This window comes from Pygoscelis adeliae, unplaced genomic scaffold, assembly GCF_000699105.1.
Source record: "Pygoscelis adeliae isolate BGI_AS28 unplaced genomic scaffold, ASM69910v1 Scaffold189, whole genome shotgun sequence".
NCBI classification, from domain to species: Eukaryota; Metazoa; Chordata; class Aves; order Sphenisciformes; family Spheniscidae; genus Pygoscelis; species Pygoscelis adeliae.
This window is the reverse complement of record NW_008825543.1, coordinates 152,829-167,964: the sequence shown is the minus strand read 5'-3', so window position 1 is coordinate 167,964 and position 15,136 is coordinate 152,829. Positions and strand designations below refer to the sequence as shown.

The 15,136-nt window shown below is 37.5% G+C and overlaps 1 protein-coding gene across 1 annotated transcript; it reads left to right on the top strand.

Annotated features, from left to right (window-relative positions):
- Positions 1 to 9,722: 9,722 nt before the first annotated feature.
- On the top strand, positions 9,723 to 11,895 carry TSHB (thyroid stimulating hormone, beta). The gene is made up of 3 exons (XM_009331912.1): positions 9,723 to 9,811; positions 10,657 to 10,819; positions 11,570 to 11,895. Exons 2-3 carry the CDS (start codon positions 10,658 to 10,660, stop codon positions 11,810 to 11,812), a joined length of 405 nt encoding a protein of 134 aa, XP_009330187.1. The 5' UTR covers positions 9,723 to 9,811; position 10,657; the 3' UTR covers positions 11,813 to 11,895.
- The last annotated feature ends 3,241 nt before the right edge of the window (positions 11,896 to 15,136 follow it).

The following is a 15,136-nucleotide window of genomic DNA, read 5'->3' as shown; positions in this document are numbered from 1 at the left end:
AAATATGCACACGTTTTAAGATTGTAAAAACAATGTTAAGATGTCATTAAATTGTTTCTCTGAAACGTAAAGTGTGGGACCAAATGTTGTTGATTTATGTATTAGAACAGAGATACAAATCACCAGGCAGCCTTCCTAAGGACTAACAGCTTCTGCCATGTACGTGTAAGAATAGTTTAGAATAACATCCAAAGATCTGAAAGAATATACTGGTTTCTCCATATTTGGAGATGGAATCTGTTATGCAAGCAAATTTTCTGAGAAGTTAGAATGACTTTTCTTGCTGGAAAGGTATTTCATATGTTTGTGGAATATTGAGGGTTTTATAATATATCTGCTTAAATAGTATAAATCAGACCAAATGGAGAACAGAGAAGCTGCTTATAACAGACAAATTCCAGGTGTCTGTTCTTTCCAAGAAAGATTATTTCACCATAAGTAGTGTGAAATAATCCATTTAAACCTTTCCCAGATACATTACTTACTTATTTTTTGACTGGATACAGAGAATGTCATGCAAAGTCAGTTATTCTTCATTTTAGGTCAGGATGATACTTCCTAATATCTCTTGAGCTACTTTGCAAGAAGAAGAAAATGCAGTCACTGGAAACACAACATATATGTGCAGTTTGTCATTTATTCTAATAGGGGGTGGTGTTTTATACAAGATGTAAATACCTGCCAAGGTTTGTTACTTCATTTCAAGATGGCATATTTCTAATTTTGACTGTTGCTGTTGTGGACATCTTCAACAGATACGCAGACTCGACTATTAAGCTAGTTACTGAGCAATCAAAAATAAAAATTCCAGTTGTTTCTGAGTATAATTCTACTATCTAGTCTTCTCGGCTATGGCTCACATATAGATCCATGAACTGTAATTTTGCAATCTGGAAGTTAAGATTCAAAATCCACATCAAGCCTAGCCTATCCACATTCGTAGCTTTGCTAATTCCAGAATATGTGATATTTGAATGCCTTGCTAAAAAAAAAGGATTTAAATGATTGTTCATTGAGATTTTACATGAAAAATAAATTGGTATCTACCAAACATGATTTCCAGTATAGTGGTATATGTACAGTATCTGACATTGTAGGAGAAGAAATGACAAAAAACTTAAGCAGTAAGAATTAGAAATGCTAGTTAACTATTGTAGGAGTTTCTGCATGTTACAGTGAGTCTTGCGGTAATTAAAATGTCTTGAAGGTGGAGAAAAGTCTTTCCACTTGACCAGGTAAAAACTCAAGCCTGCATTGCCCCCATCTAGACTCAAATGGTAAGTAATCAGTTAGGACCTCATTATTTTCCAGGACTGTCATGGCAGGGTTGTGAATCCGTGGTACATCATATAATCCTCTTGATATCATGAGTGTGTCATGTGATGTAGTGTATAAATCATCTGCAAAATTGCAAAAATACTGTTAGTACCACTATAGAAAGCTTACAGGAAATGTAATCAACTAGGAAGGAGGTAAAATCATATTTGCCTCATACTATGCCTGTTTCTGTGAATGGACTATATATGGTAAATAAAACTGAAAATATAAACAACTTTATGTTAGGCATTAATCCAGTTTGCATAGGAAAAGCAAATGAAAATTAGAAAGTGCATGTGCTTTGGCTTGCGAATCCTTCAGGTAGCACACAATTTAAAAAAGTAAAAATTGAAAGCTACCAGTTAGCAACTATTCATAGCAGTGAATATTGATGCTTTTGTCTGTGGAATTTTATTAAAGTTTTAAAAGCTATATTCTCACATTAGCCATGATATTTGTTATTGGCTAGTCACATTTACTACAATTAAAGTTTTTTTTAATATATATATTTTTATATATATGCTTTATTTAAAAGTATTAGTAAGATAAGCTTATTTCTAAATGTCTTTTTCACAAGGTTTTAAAATGCATATTAATGTGTGCCAATAAGTGTAGTTATCAATTAAACAGAATATTTCTTTTTTTTCAGTGCTATTTCCAGCGAAATACATATACATGATACATTCGTCACATTTCTTTTTACTCTAGGTCTTTACTAATCAGTTTTAAGGAGGATGTGGCCTTCAGTGTCTGAGGTATAATATGTCTTCCAAGCAAGAATATAATTGATAATGACTGCAGATACCAATTTATTACTTCTTTCAGTGGAGCAGCTGAGGACCTGCAGTTTCCAACAGGAGGATTGTCAATATCAGGTTACCTTCACTTAAAACAAGATTTGGAAATGTTGGTATATATTATTACTTTCCTTCATAACATTGCTAACACAGTTCTCCAGTTCCTTTTCTGTCAAATACTTCTTCAAGGAGGGTGAGCAATGCTCTGGCCTACCACATCTTCTTGCTTTCTTCCTGTCATCCTTGTTTACCATGTGTGCAATTTTATTTTTCTCTAGCACTTCAAATATTTTTCCTTTTTCTTCTAAGGAAGATGCTGTCGCTTTCCTGCTCTCACCTCTTCAGTCCCCCCCATTCACAGAACGGTATGTCCTAGTCCCTCAAACTTTTACATTGTCATCAAGTTCTTGATACAGCTCTTCATCTGTACTGTGGCTTCAACTAAAATAATCAGGTCTGGCCCCAGCAATTCAAGGAAATGCTGCTGTCGTATGTAGTGACACCTACCTGAAGCCTGGGTTGTGTGGTTTGGAGTCGGAGCTTCAGGGATGTTTACTGGTATGGTTGTGAAAAGCTGATTGCTTGATTTCAGCACTTCTGATGTTGCTTGACTCACAGCTCTTTTAAATGATGGAAATGTAGGTGGCAGAGTGACAACCAACTTGAGCCTTGTGATATCGGAAGGCTTCTTAGTGTGGTGAATGGTGTTACATGCAACGTGTGCCAGATGTAATGTGGTTATTAAAGCAGAGGAAATGCTTCTATCCATTCTGATCCTTTTTGTATTCTAGCTGATAGCTGCATTTTGCACCTTGGTTTGATTGACTTTAGCTGAAATACTGGATGCTATAAAACTTGTTGCTGTTGTTTTTCCAGATCCACTCTGTGTCTTTGTTTGTATGGTCTCTTTTATGTGAAATATATAATCTTTGGCCTGAACAAAGTACTTTGCCATAAAGTAACAACAAGTGAGAAGGATTGGAAAATGCATAGGTTGATTTCCATTCATTGTATTGTCTCTTTTTGTTCAGCAGCAGATTTATTTGTTTAATCTGCTCTTTCCTCTTTTTCTGAATTGCCTTGGGAAGAAATAATAGTTTTCCTTGAATTTACTTAATGGGTAACTGAGTAGCCCTGGGTCTCTAGATGGCAAAATGTATGTATTAAAAAAAGAGCTGATTCAATTTAAATACTTATCCTGGCTATATTTGTTACAACAGCCTAAAACAAAAGCAGAAGAAAGGAAAGCCTGAAAAGTTGAATTAAAAATTCAGTTCGAAGTCTGAGAAGACAAATAATGAGCATTTAGCTATTCTAATGCTTGTCTTGGATCTCTCATAAAATATTCAAATGTCAAGTCAGTATCACTTGTCCATCATGGCTTTATTAAGCACAGGAAATTTCAAAATTACTAGCTTGTTATTTCATTAGTACAGAGTGTTGGGGGTTTACTCAAAAGTTAAATTTTTTTAAAATGAATGTTCCAACCCCTGTTATTACCCAATACTTACATTTAACTTCTATACTGCATAACACTGAGAGATTCAGCAAGAGACTCATACCTTGTGGTAGCACTGTATAAAGAAAGGCCTTCCCCCAGCAAGTGGTCCAAAAATATATCTCTCTGGTCTGTTTTCTTTGTTGTTAAATGTACAGCGTATTGTAGCAAGTGTTTTTTATTATGTACTGTGTCATGAAATGGAATACTCTAGAATTGTGACAAAACTTGATACAATATTCCAAGTATTTCAAATCAGACCACAAGGTTATTCTGACAACTTGAGAAAATCCACATTTTGTATCTTACTTAAAAAAGAAGAATGTAACCACTGCCAGAATTTAAAACTACAGTACAGGGCTAGCATATGCAAGCACTTCCAGGTACATTATAATTGACACTACTGATAGTTATTTCCAAATGGTATTTAAGAATTTGTTTTGTTTAAAAGCTGCAAGAGCAGAGAGTGCAAAATAGAGTGCGGAAAATAAGAATGGATCTTAAGAAAAATCACACTTTTAGGACTCACCCAAGCTGACAAATGCAGGAGTATATGGACTCGCAGGTAGTACTGAGTAACAGATCCAAATGCCTTAGCGTGTGCCTGTTCATTCAGGCTCTCCAATACCCACCCTGAAGGGCTGGGCAAAATACAGGAATGTCTCCGTGGAAACCAGTGAAGCTGCACTGGGGTTAGAGATTAGTCAGTATACCCGCACTAGTGCTGACCTCATCCGATTGAAACTAACTGGGTAATATGAGAGGAAGGGGAATGTTACATGTCAGCAGTTGCTGATTTTACTTCACAGTGGCTTTAAAAAGTAGCTTTTTCAGAATCTGAAGCTGTACTGGAAGAATCGCTTTAAACAGTTTTCCCCAAGTATATGTAAGGGAGATATTAAAATCTTGATTAAAAAGATGTATTTAAAAAATCCTCAGGTATGCGTGATAGTTATTATAAAGGACAACTATTTCTAAAACTGTAATAATAATAATAATAATAATACTCCTTTAAATTTCTAAACTAAAAGGATTTTTAAAAAAATTGCTACGTTCTTAAATGTCTCCAATAAGAAAAAAACAGTACAAATAACAGTGTTATTCCTACAACCTTTTCTGTCCCTAGATACCAAAATACTTAATTTCGTTTGCCTTGCTTCTACCAGGAGTGTCGGGGGGGAGGGTTCATGAAAAAAAAAGAGTCTTCCCTTTTCCTTCCTCACAGCCATTTAAATTTTTAGTTGGAATCTTGGAGTGGCTTCCTTACTGGGAGGCATTCGCTTTGGTGGGCTTCACAGTCTGTCATAGCTGTGGTAGACACTTTTTTCAGGTGGGCATGTGAGATTGCCTAGGAGAGGAATGCATGTTGGGTAAGAGCAGCATCTGACAGGGCTGCATGCTCAAAGCTTGAAAGGAGAAACAAACATACCCCAATGTTCGTACTGAGCATATATTATTAGCTTAAATTCTGGTCTAAAAAAAGTCAATTGTACATGCATAGTGTCAAGTCTCCATACTAGATCTTCATCAGTGAAGATCTTGTCTGATTACCTACTGACTGCTTATCAGATTGCCAGTCAAATCAGGAGAGCAATACAACCCTTAGAAACTGAAAAGTGTCTGTGACTTTTACCCCTTAGCATTGTTTTGATATTGGGTGGGTATAGTCATTCATCCTTGATAATATTGTGGAAGGCTTGTCTTTGTTGTTGTTGTTTGGGGTTTTTTTTAATTTTGTCCTCAGTGTAGCCGTTGTGTATCTTAGAATAACAGAAATATCTAGCACTTTTCAAAGAAATTAAACCAAATACAAAGTGGTCTATCATATGAGCCAAACAGCAAATAGGATTATGAAGTACTTTCAGACCATAAATGGAGATTGTTGGCATATGATATGCAACAAAGAGAATTGCTAGTTTAATCTGTGGTTGATAGGAAATGCTACAGCTAATCCTAGGAAAGAAAGAGAAGAGCAGTCATCTGTGAATCTATAAATTTAAGAGATGAGAGCTACGTTTCACGCTATTACAGAGACTTGCAATAGACAGATTAGCTTTGGAAATTCAGCAGCCATGGTCTGTTTAAATGCAAAACCTGGCAAAAACACTTGTTTCTATGGCAGCATATTGGGATCTTATTTCCTTTTATCAGTGGAGGTCTGCAACAGGATGGGGTTGGAAATAATTCCTCTACCAGAATACTAATCTTTTTAGAAATCTGATTTCGCTTTGTCTGTTTTTCATCAGCATAGCTTCTAATTCTCTGTTGTTTGCAAGCATGGACATGTTTTTATTTTAATATCCACGGTGCTATATGCAGTGAAAACAAGAGTTAACTCTATAAGTTAACCTGCTCATAAGATCACAAAGTTTTCATTGTGTTGTACTACTAACAAGGGAAGAGCGAGGAGGAATAATGTGTGATAACTTCTCCTCATTGTTCCTACTTTTATCTTAGGCATTGGTCAGTGACAGAGAATCTTATTAAATTACTTTTACATACAAGCTTCTGGTATGCACTGAATTTCTCAAGCCCATTACAGAGATTCCTGGGTAATGAACCCAAGAATTTTATGATTACTGAATTCTCTTTACAGAGACCACTTAAAACACTTCTTGTAGAACACCAGCATACCGTCTTTCACTTAATGAAAGTGTAAAATAACTGATGTCAGTGAATGGATTGGTTTAGTTAACAGAAAGGTTAAAGATAAATAATTAACAGTGTAACTGGCTGTTCCAGAACAGGGCTGCAAAGCTGATGGCTGTAAAAGCACATTAAAAATTTCTATCACTGAATAGTCTGCAGGTCAGCGGGGGGGCAACCAAAGAAATGGATCCATAAGCATCAGACTTTTAACTATGGATTTTAGGAAACTGTATGAAAGAAGCCTCAGACACTCGATTGCCACACTGGACTTTGTCCTGCCAAAGTCTTTTGTCTTGCTGCTCCCAGTAGGTAGTGCGCTCTCACTCCCATCAAGTGTTCAGAGAGGTCAGTAGTGAATGAACTCTATGGTCACATCCAGAAGGACAATCAAGGAAACGTTTTTCTACCAGCGTAATAGTTTGTGTGAATTACTGAAGAGATGTGAATGTGTCTCTCACTCTGGTGATGTTTAGTGCACCTCTGACTGATGGGCAGGCTAACATGATGCCAGCAAAGAAGAGGTAGTAGCCAAGAGGTTCTGTGTCTGTATCAGTGTGGAGCTAACCTGAGCATGAGCAACAGTAGTCACATTAGTCTCAAGGTCCGCTCAGACTAATTTATTGTGCTTCGAGATAAATGAATTTTCATTCTTAATACTTGGTCAGATATTTCTGTAATGCACTGCAATGCATTCAGAGGCTGGGTAAAAAAGTTGCAGTGAATAAATGCACTGCTGAAATTATACTACCTGCTCCAGCAATTAATAATTCCCAACATTCAGCATACACCACACTGGGCTCTGCCTAATAGCTCTAAATCTTCATGACAGTAGAGCTCTGGACAGATGGAACTAAGGACATTGCATCTATGTAGTTGCCTTAACAACCAAATTTGTAATCACCTCAAAGAATGAAATCAGGTTTGTGTGGCATGACCTATTTTATGTAACACCATCTTGACAGGCATTAATTATGTTCTCATCCGTTAATTCATTATTGCTCAAATCCTGTATCAACTTTCTGTTATTTTACCTGATTTATCAGGGATAGATGTCAGGCTAGCTGGTTGAGAGTTACTTGGGTCAACATTCTCTCTTTAAATATTGGCATAATATTAACACTTTTCTTAATGTTTGAAATTTCCGCAGTATTTCAAGACTTGTTGAAATTAGCATTAGCTAGCTAATGATGTTGATTTTAAACTATTTATTCCTTATACTATTTATTTAATAATTTTTGTTGCAAATATGTGTATGTTGGTTGTTCAGCCACTACATTTTCAAATGCACATGTACTTACTGAAGACTTTGCACTTACCCTGCATAAACAGCTTGTCTTCATCTAGTGATGTCCCTTGACATTACTGTTGGCCTCTGTCCTGACAGAATTTTATTTCCCAGTCTCCAGCTTCCCATGTGAGGTTTCTACATTTTCTCGCTTCTAACGGTGATTGTTGTTTGTTTTCCTTTTTTCTCATTGCTATAGTTTTTATTGTTGCATTCTCTTTTTCATCTTCACTATGATAGACTTTCAGAGAAATGGGTACTTTGAAACAGCAAAGGATATATGCCTTCATACTCTGATCTGTCCTCTGCCTATATTCTTATAGGATATGTTGAGGACTCTTTAAACCTGGATGTGGGGGGGTCTTCCTGTCAGAACCAGTGTATACAAATATAGGTCAAATTGCCTAAAGCTCTGCTTGTAAATCACTGTGAAATCTTTAGAGAAAAGAATCAGCTGTACCTACTTCAGCTATGCATGCAAGGGTCACATGCGATATTCTTGCTTTAAGAATGCCATTTTTTATTCTTATTTTGGGCACTTTTTGTCCTCTCCAGGATTTAGTTTTATGAATTGTTTCCTTTTCCTTTCAGGATCATTGTCTCCTTTGAAATACTCTTAAGATTTTCCAAGAATGAACATTCTTTTCTGTGATTAAAGTTTTAAATAATCAAACCCATACATATATATGTAGTGTATACATGTATATCTAGTGTGTGTGTATATACATGTATTATCTACATATGCATGTATGTATGTGTATACTCATATCACCTGTATGTTTAACTGCATTTAAAATATGTCAGAAAAATATAGAGGTAAATAACATATTGGAGTAGTAGCAAAATAACAGTGTTATACTTCTGTTGCTAAGTGTAGATGGACAGATGTTACTGAGAGTACAATTAATGCTCTGCTCATGTCCTTAAGCCAGAAAGAGTTATATTTAATTCCTGAGAAGTTATATGGTAGAAATTAACCCATAATTAAAGACTCCATGAAAACAGAAAGCATTTGGCTAGTCTTAATAGAACAAGAACTCTATTATGTTATCCAAAAAAACCCTTGGAGAATTAGTCCAGGACACAAAGCTGTGTGCAGTAGTCCGAAACCACAGGAAAAGGAGACAATATTATTCAGGAATTAGCTAAACACCAATCAGGACTGACTGGATCACTCCTCCAACAGCCCAAAGTGACCATATTTACCAGCTCAGACTCAACTTTATCATATTTCTTATGGCTACGTAAATCAAGAATGTGGTTGACCTGCATAAGACATATATCAGACCTAAGTCCAAATGTAGTTAGGCAATTAAGTGAAAGGGTAGGTGTTAACAGAGCTGCAGTGAATAAGCACAGCGAGAAGGTGGCCAGACGCTGATGAAGTAGTAGAGGACAGAGGCTTTGTGCTGAATCAGTGCAAGACGTGCATACTGACTCTACCCTTACTTTTGCTCCTCCCAGGTGTTCCACAAAGCCCTAAATACAAGTGTTTTTCCCTCATGTGTGGATATCTCAGTTTCACTGGTGTTGGTGCAATATTTTGCTTCTCATTGTGCTACAAGGAGTGGTTTCTTGAAAGTTTTTCCCCTATCAATTATTATTTCGGAGTGAATCGCTTGTTACTTCAATATTTGCTCAGTAGGTTCAAGGCCAGGTAATTTCTCAGTGTGTTTGAGTAGGTAAGTCAGGCTGTACCTAACCACACTGCAGAGCAATTGCTTTGATTTGAGATTTGTTACTTTGTGTGTTTATGTGCACTGCATCTCCCAGTTGTGCCTGCCTGGTAATGAGCAAACTGAGTGAACCAGACTTCATTAAACTTCCCTAAAACATAGGTGTAGAATTAGTCATATGTGATTCAGGATGACTCCATTTCCATGCTAGCCTTCCTGTCATGATGTTGCTGTCCTATGTAGTGATTAAATTAACCAATAATAACTTTTTTAAAGCAGTGGTTAGTTTAAAAGCCTGAGAAGAGAATGACTGTTAAAATAATTACATTTCCAGCTCCAGTTTCCAGGTTAGGATATTATGGACACATTTGTTCCTATCACATTTGCTTTGTGGTTCAGTATGAATTTTCAATAGATGACTTGGCGATAAGAAAGCAGCAATTCAGATGCAATTATATAAACAGGAAGATCAGCCTGGAATTAGCGTGGAGAGTATAAAGCACACACAGAGCTTGTGCTGGGTCACTGCCTCTCCCAGCGCAAGGCAGAATCAGGTTCCTGTAATAGGGAAGAATTCAGCTGACAAGAGGTTGGTCTTTCCAGACTTGCATTGTTGCAGCTACAGGGTAAACCAGACTGTGTAATGAATGGCTTTTGCTATGGGAAACTGACAGCTGGAAGAGACTAGAGGGTGATGTCCATATGTTTGTAGATGCTGTCATTTAAAGTTTGTAGTTTATAGAGTAGACCCTGGAATTGTCTCGGAGCTAATCAAAGCTTTGTTCTCAGGATCCCCCAGCAGGTCTGAGAAGTGAGGTCAGCACAACAGACAAAGTGGGGATTCATTGATTTGAACTCTTTGCTGATGTTCTTAATTGTAATTTGCTTGAATCTATTATTTAATTCTTGGTAGTGTTCCCACTTCATCATGCCTCTAAGCCAACTGGAAAGTAAAAAATACAGTGGTATGCTTGATATGCACAGCTGTTTCTTTTTCTCTCAAACATTTTATAAGATGCTTTCTTTAGAAAATTATTTAAACCAGTGAGATTATTTTAGCATCTCTGGTCAATTCTAGAGCTCATGTTCTCTCACATGTCACATTTTCAAATCCTTTAGTTCCTGTGATTTTTCTGTGTCAGCATTTTATCACTTGTTAATGAAAAGTTCCATGTAATATGCTTTAGTGGGGAAAAAGTGAATTTGTTGTTAATGGCCTGTTTACCATTCTTTTCTGTTTAGTGGTTAGTACTATTTCAATTAAACATCTGAGATTGGAAAGAATTTGTCAGGCTGTAGCTAAAAAAGTTAAGATTACTTCTAGTCTGTGACTATCATAACTGTTCTCGTCAAATTCTGAGAAAAGGGCTGGAAGGTATATCTAATTTTACTTAGGGTTTGCTTTGTTTGTTTGTTTGTTTCTCCCCCATCTAGCATGAGTCCTTTCTTTGTGATGTCTCTCCTCTTTGGCCTGACTTTCGATCAAACAGCATCACTTTGTGCTCCTTCTGAGTATATAATCCATGTGGAGAAAAGAGAATGTGCCTACTGCCTGGCCATCAACACCACCATCTGCGCTGGATTTTGCATGACTCGGGTACAAGGCATTACTCTGTTTTAGGCAGTTGTTTCTATAATGGCCATCACTGCAAAACAAGTGCCTATTCTCACTGGAAAATTGTGTGTATATGATCCGGTTCTAATAATGTTTGTCACAGACAGAAAAATCACACTAGCATCATGTTTTCAGGTTAGCTTTTTGCAAGGGTATAGATGAGAAATGCCAAGACTCCAGAACAACAGAGTTTGTAACACCAGTGGCATAGCAGAGAACTGACTGCTGCTGTCACTGCAGAGCCTCTGTAGTCAGTTTGTGGGGTCAGGATGGAACAGGTGAGAAGCAGATTATATTTAGTCACTCTTATTTAATGTAAATGACTTGGGTAACTTCTACTCCCACAACTGTTATGACAGCTAGCTGTGGAGAATATCTTGCATGTAGGCATGCCAAACACTATGCTTGAGCTTCACTTTTCAACACAGCATTTTAAGTTCCACCTTGGTCAGTAGGTAGCCAATACCGATTACAAAGCACTGTTAGCACTCTGAGCCAAGCAGGTTAGTTAAAACCATAGAAGTAAGGTGAACATATCTACAGGGGTAGAGAGCCCCAATCACATGCAGATCAAAATTACAGATCTGAACAGAAGAAGTATGCTGAAAATATCAGAGCCCATCTAAGTGTAAAGAGGTTTGCTTTCTGCACGTTTGAGAAAACGTCAAAGGAAGTCTTCTGACACTCATGTATGCTTCAGTGAAACAACACATTTCTTTTTTTCCTTTGTAGGACAGCAATGGCAAGAAGCTGCTACTCAAAAGTGCTCTGTCCCAGAACGTGTGCACATACAAAGAAATGTTGTATCAAACAGCACTGATTCCGGGCTGTCCTCATCACACCACCCCTTATTATTCCTACCCTGTGGCTGTGAGCTGCAAGTGTGGTAAATGCAACACTGATTATAGTGACTGTGTTCATGAGAAGGTTAGGACAAACTATTGCACTAAACCACAGAAGCTCTGTAACATGTAAGCTTCCAACAGAATGCGGTCGAAATGTACCTCTCTGCTCACAACTAAACATAAATAAAAGTGTATTTCATAACAGGTTTGCAAGTTGGTGTGCGCAAAGTTTTATTCTAAAGATGTATTACTAGTTAGTGTATTACTAGTTAGTTCAATTAACTGGATGTTCTGTGACATGCACAGAGCAGAATCATAGGTCTGCAGGTTTGTATTTAGAACCCACCTGTAATTTACTTTGGGGAAGAAGGAGAAATGACTGTGTATGTATAAGCCTTTGCTCATAAATCCCAAGTATTTTGTGAAGAGATGCTCAGAGACAAAACAGCTGATATATTTCAGAGTTAAAAAAAAAAGGCAACGCATACTCTTAGTATTGAACACTTTAATTAGATTTTGACATATACTTACAGCCTTCATATTAGCAACGGTATTTTTCCATATATGTAATATTAGGTTTTTTGAGGACCCTAGCTTCAGTGTAGTCAACAGGGACTAAGCACATACAGTTTGCTTATCTACACTATAGATCTGTGTCTTCACCACTGTTGTCCAGACCTGTGTTCATTAGGCATACTTTTTCATGCCTGCGCTAGTGGAGTAAGCCTCTCTTTTCTATTGAAGTACATTGTTTGAAAAACTTATCTCTGTGAGCACTGAAGAATCAGTGAAGCTTCAAATCTTGCTACTCTGTTCTCCAGAGGGGGAGTGTAGTACCATCAAACTTAAAGTGAAACTCAGAAAAAACTTTTCCCCACTGTTTCAGCTGTTCCCTTGTGCATGGGAAAATGAGCAGAGCCCCACCCTGTGTGCTGAACATGCACAGGTGAGAAGTGCAGACCCAGAGTAAGGAAATAAATGTAAACTAACAAATGTTTCCTTTCCACTGAGATTCCCCCCTCCCTGCCCCTCATGAGTGCTATTGTTTCATTAGACCTGATAATCTGTGGCAAGCTATGATTGTACTAAACCAGTCCCTGAGAATGAGAGCTAGTTTCCACCTGATTTAAGTGATTCCAAAATAAAGTAGAAAAGCTTATAGAATCCAGTGACAGAGTTGCAACTTTGCCCCTCACCTCTATTACCTACAACAGGAGTGATGAAATCACAGTTTGATTAAATTGTGCCTGCTCAAGTAAATGTCACCTCTGCTGATCCAGGAGTACTGTAGACGGGACAGCAAGACTACAGTGAAGGCATGAACAGGGCTGACAAAAAATAAAATTCTCCATGCTTCCTTGGCTGAGGAACAGCACTACCATTCTGCATGTCTTTGCAAATGCAGCCAGGAAAAAAAAAAAATCTAAGTGTGTAAATAAATTAAATGGTAGTAAAAGGATTTTTAACTATGTAACGTGTCATGTATAAAAAAAAAAACTATTTCAGAGCTAAGAATTTGCAGCTCTGTGTAGATGCACTAAAGGTTTAAAACCCCACTGAATACAATTTTCAGGTAATACATGCCACTAATGTTAAATCACTGCCAATAGCTTTGTCTTTTTTCACCCCTTCCCAGCCATGTGTTTTGCCTTGTAAAGCGGGTTACTTCACTATAGTGCTCTTAGTTGTTCAACGATTGCAAACACGTCTATGAAAAACAATTTTCACTTTTAAAGTGGAGTATTGAGTGGAACAGATTTATCCAAAGGTTATCAGGAGAGCAGCATTCGTGCTCTTTCAGTTATCCAGGCAGAGATTTGCTTTATTTTGGCAAGTAATAGACCCAAACAACCCCTAGAGCCAGGAAGATGAAGACCAACTTGTTATGCCCAGCTTGAACCACCAACTATACTCAAAGATTGCCATTGTGCCCACAGAGAATTAACCTGCTGATAACCCTCAGAGCCACTCTACACCCAGCTGTTGGCATAGATCTTTTATTTGTCTTTCTGTTTATTTTTGCTTCCAGCAAAACCAGAAGGTGGCAGAAACCAACGATGCACCTACTAATGTACTCCTGCTTTTGTTGGTATTAACATAAAGTTTCAGTTTTGTTTGTGTGGGAGGGAAGTTGCATACATCTGCTATACATTCTTTGACCTTTTAAAATTTTGGTGTGTTACTGTAAACATCAGTATTTCTTCTTGGGAAAAGCCTCATGGTGCTGGCAAGTGCCAATTAGACCTTAAAACTGTTTATCTACCTTCCCAAGAGTTTAACTTGATTACTTTTCATGGAGCAGCACGAGGTGCCATTCCATGGTTAAGCCCAGAGGCAAGCAGGGAACTATTGTGAAGAGTTCATTTTAGGGGTTGACTGTTAACAGCATCCAGAGACAACTACATAACCAGTTAGGAAAAATCAATAGGGCAGGGCTTTTTTTTTTCCCTTCTTTAATTTTTATAGTCTCCTACACTATTCAGTGTGCGAACGAGAGAAAGTAGATGACAGAAAAAGCAACAGTCCTAAGAGAAGCATATGTTAAGTTTACATAGCATTCCATAGTTAACAGATGAAAAGTATTAAATAAGAAATGTCCTATCTTGGCAAGATGGCCCTAAGACTCTTGTAAAGTCTTTTAATGGCCTCTGCATAAACCCAGTTGCTAAGAGTGTGCCATTCTTCTTCTGAGCACAGCAGGTTTGACATTACACACTTTAGTTAGCAGTGGGGTGATATCTACAAACTTTCAACCAGGTACTGAATAGCAGACCTTACTCACAAGGTACTGTGATGCTGAAATGAAGCAGGAAGTAACTTATTTCCTTACGTTTTCTCCTGAAAATCCAGTTCTTGCTCTTCTTCATTCCTCATTAAGGGTGACGCTGGAATATTTGATGTTCTTGCCACCATCCATAGCAGTGTCTCCATTCACTCATGCAATTTCTTATGAAAAGTAGCAGTTACTAACCTGTACCTCACAGAGGTTAGGAACTAGCACTGAAGACATCAGTGGCCCACTCTCCACCCTTTCTCATCTCAAGAATTCTCTCTGCCCCCCTGCCCTCCCTTCCGGGACCTATGTGCTATGTACAAAAAATTACTTACATTGTATATAGCCCTCAAGCAATCAAAGGTACAACCTGAAACAATGCCAACTGCCACAACACTCAGTGTGTTGAAGTTTTGCATAAAAGTGTAAAAGTTAATTTTTAGCAGAAACATTAAATAATTAATACTTAGAAACAGATGCTCAAACAAAACATGTACTCTGTGAGGATGATAAATATATATTCAATTGCCCACTCTTCTGGCATCCTGTAACTGAAAATTCAACATCTCCATGGGAAAGGTGATAATGACCTGGCATGTTTCAGCACCAATGTCCTACCACCATCTCTTTACATAGAATAAGCCCTTTCTAACATAGAGGGAGAAAAGATTATGGAATGGT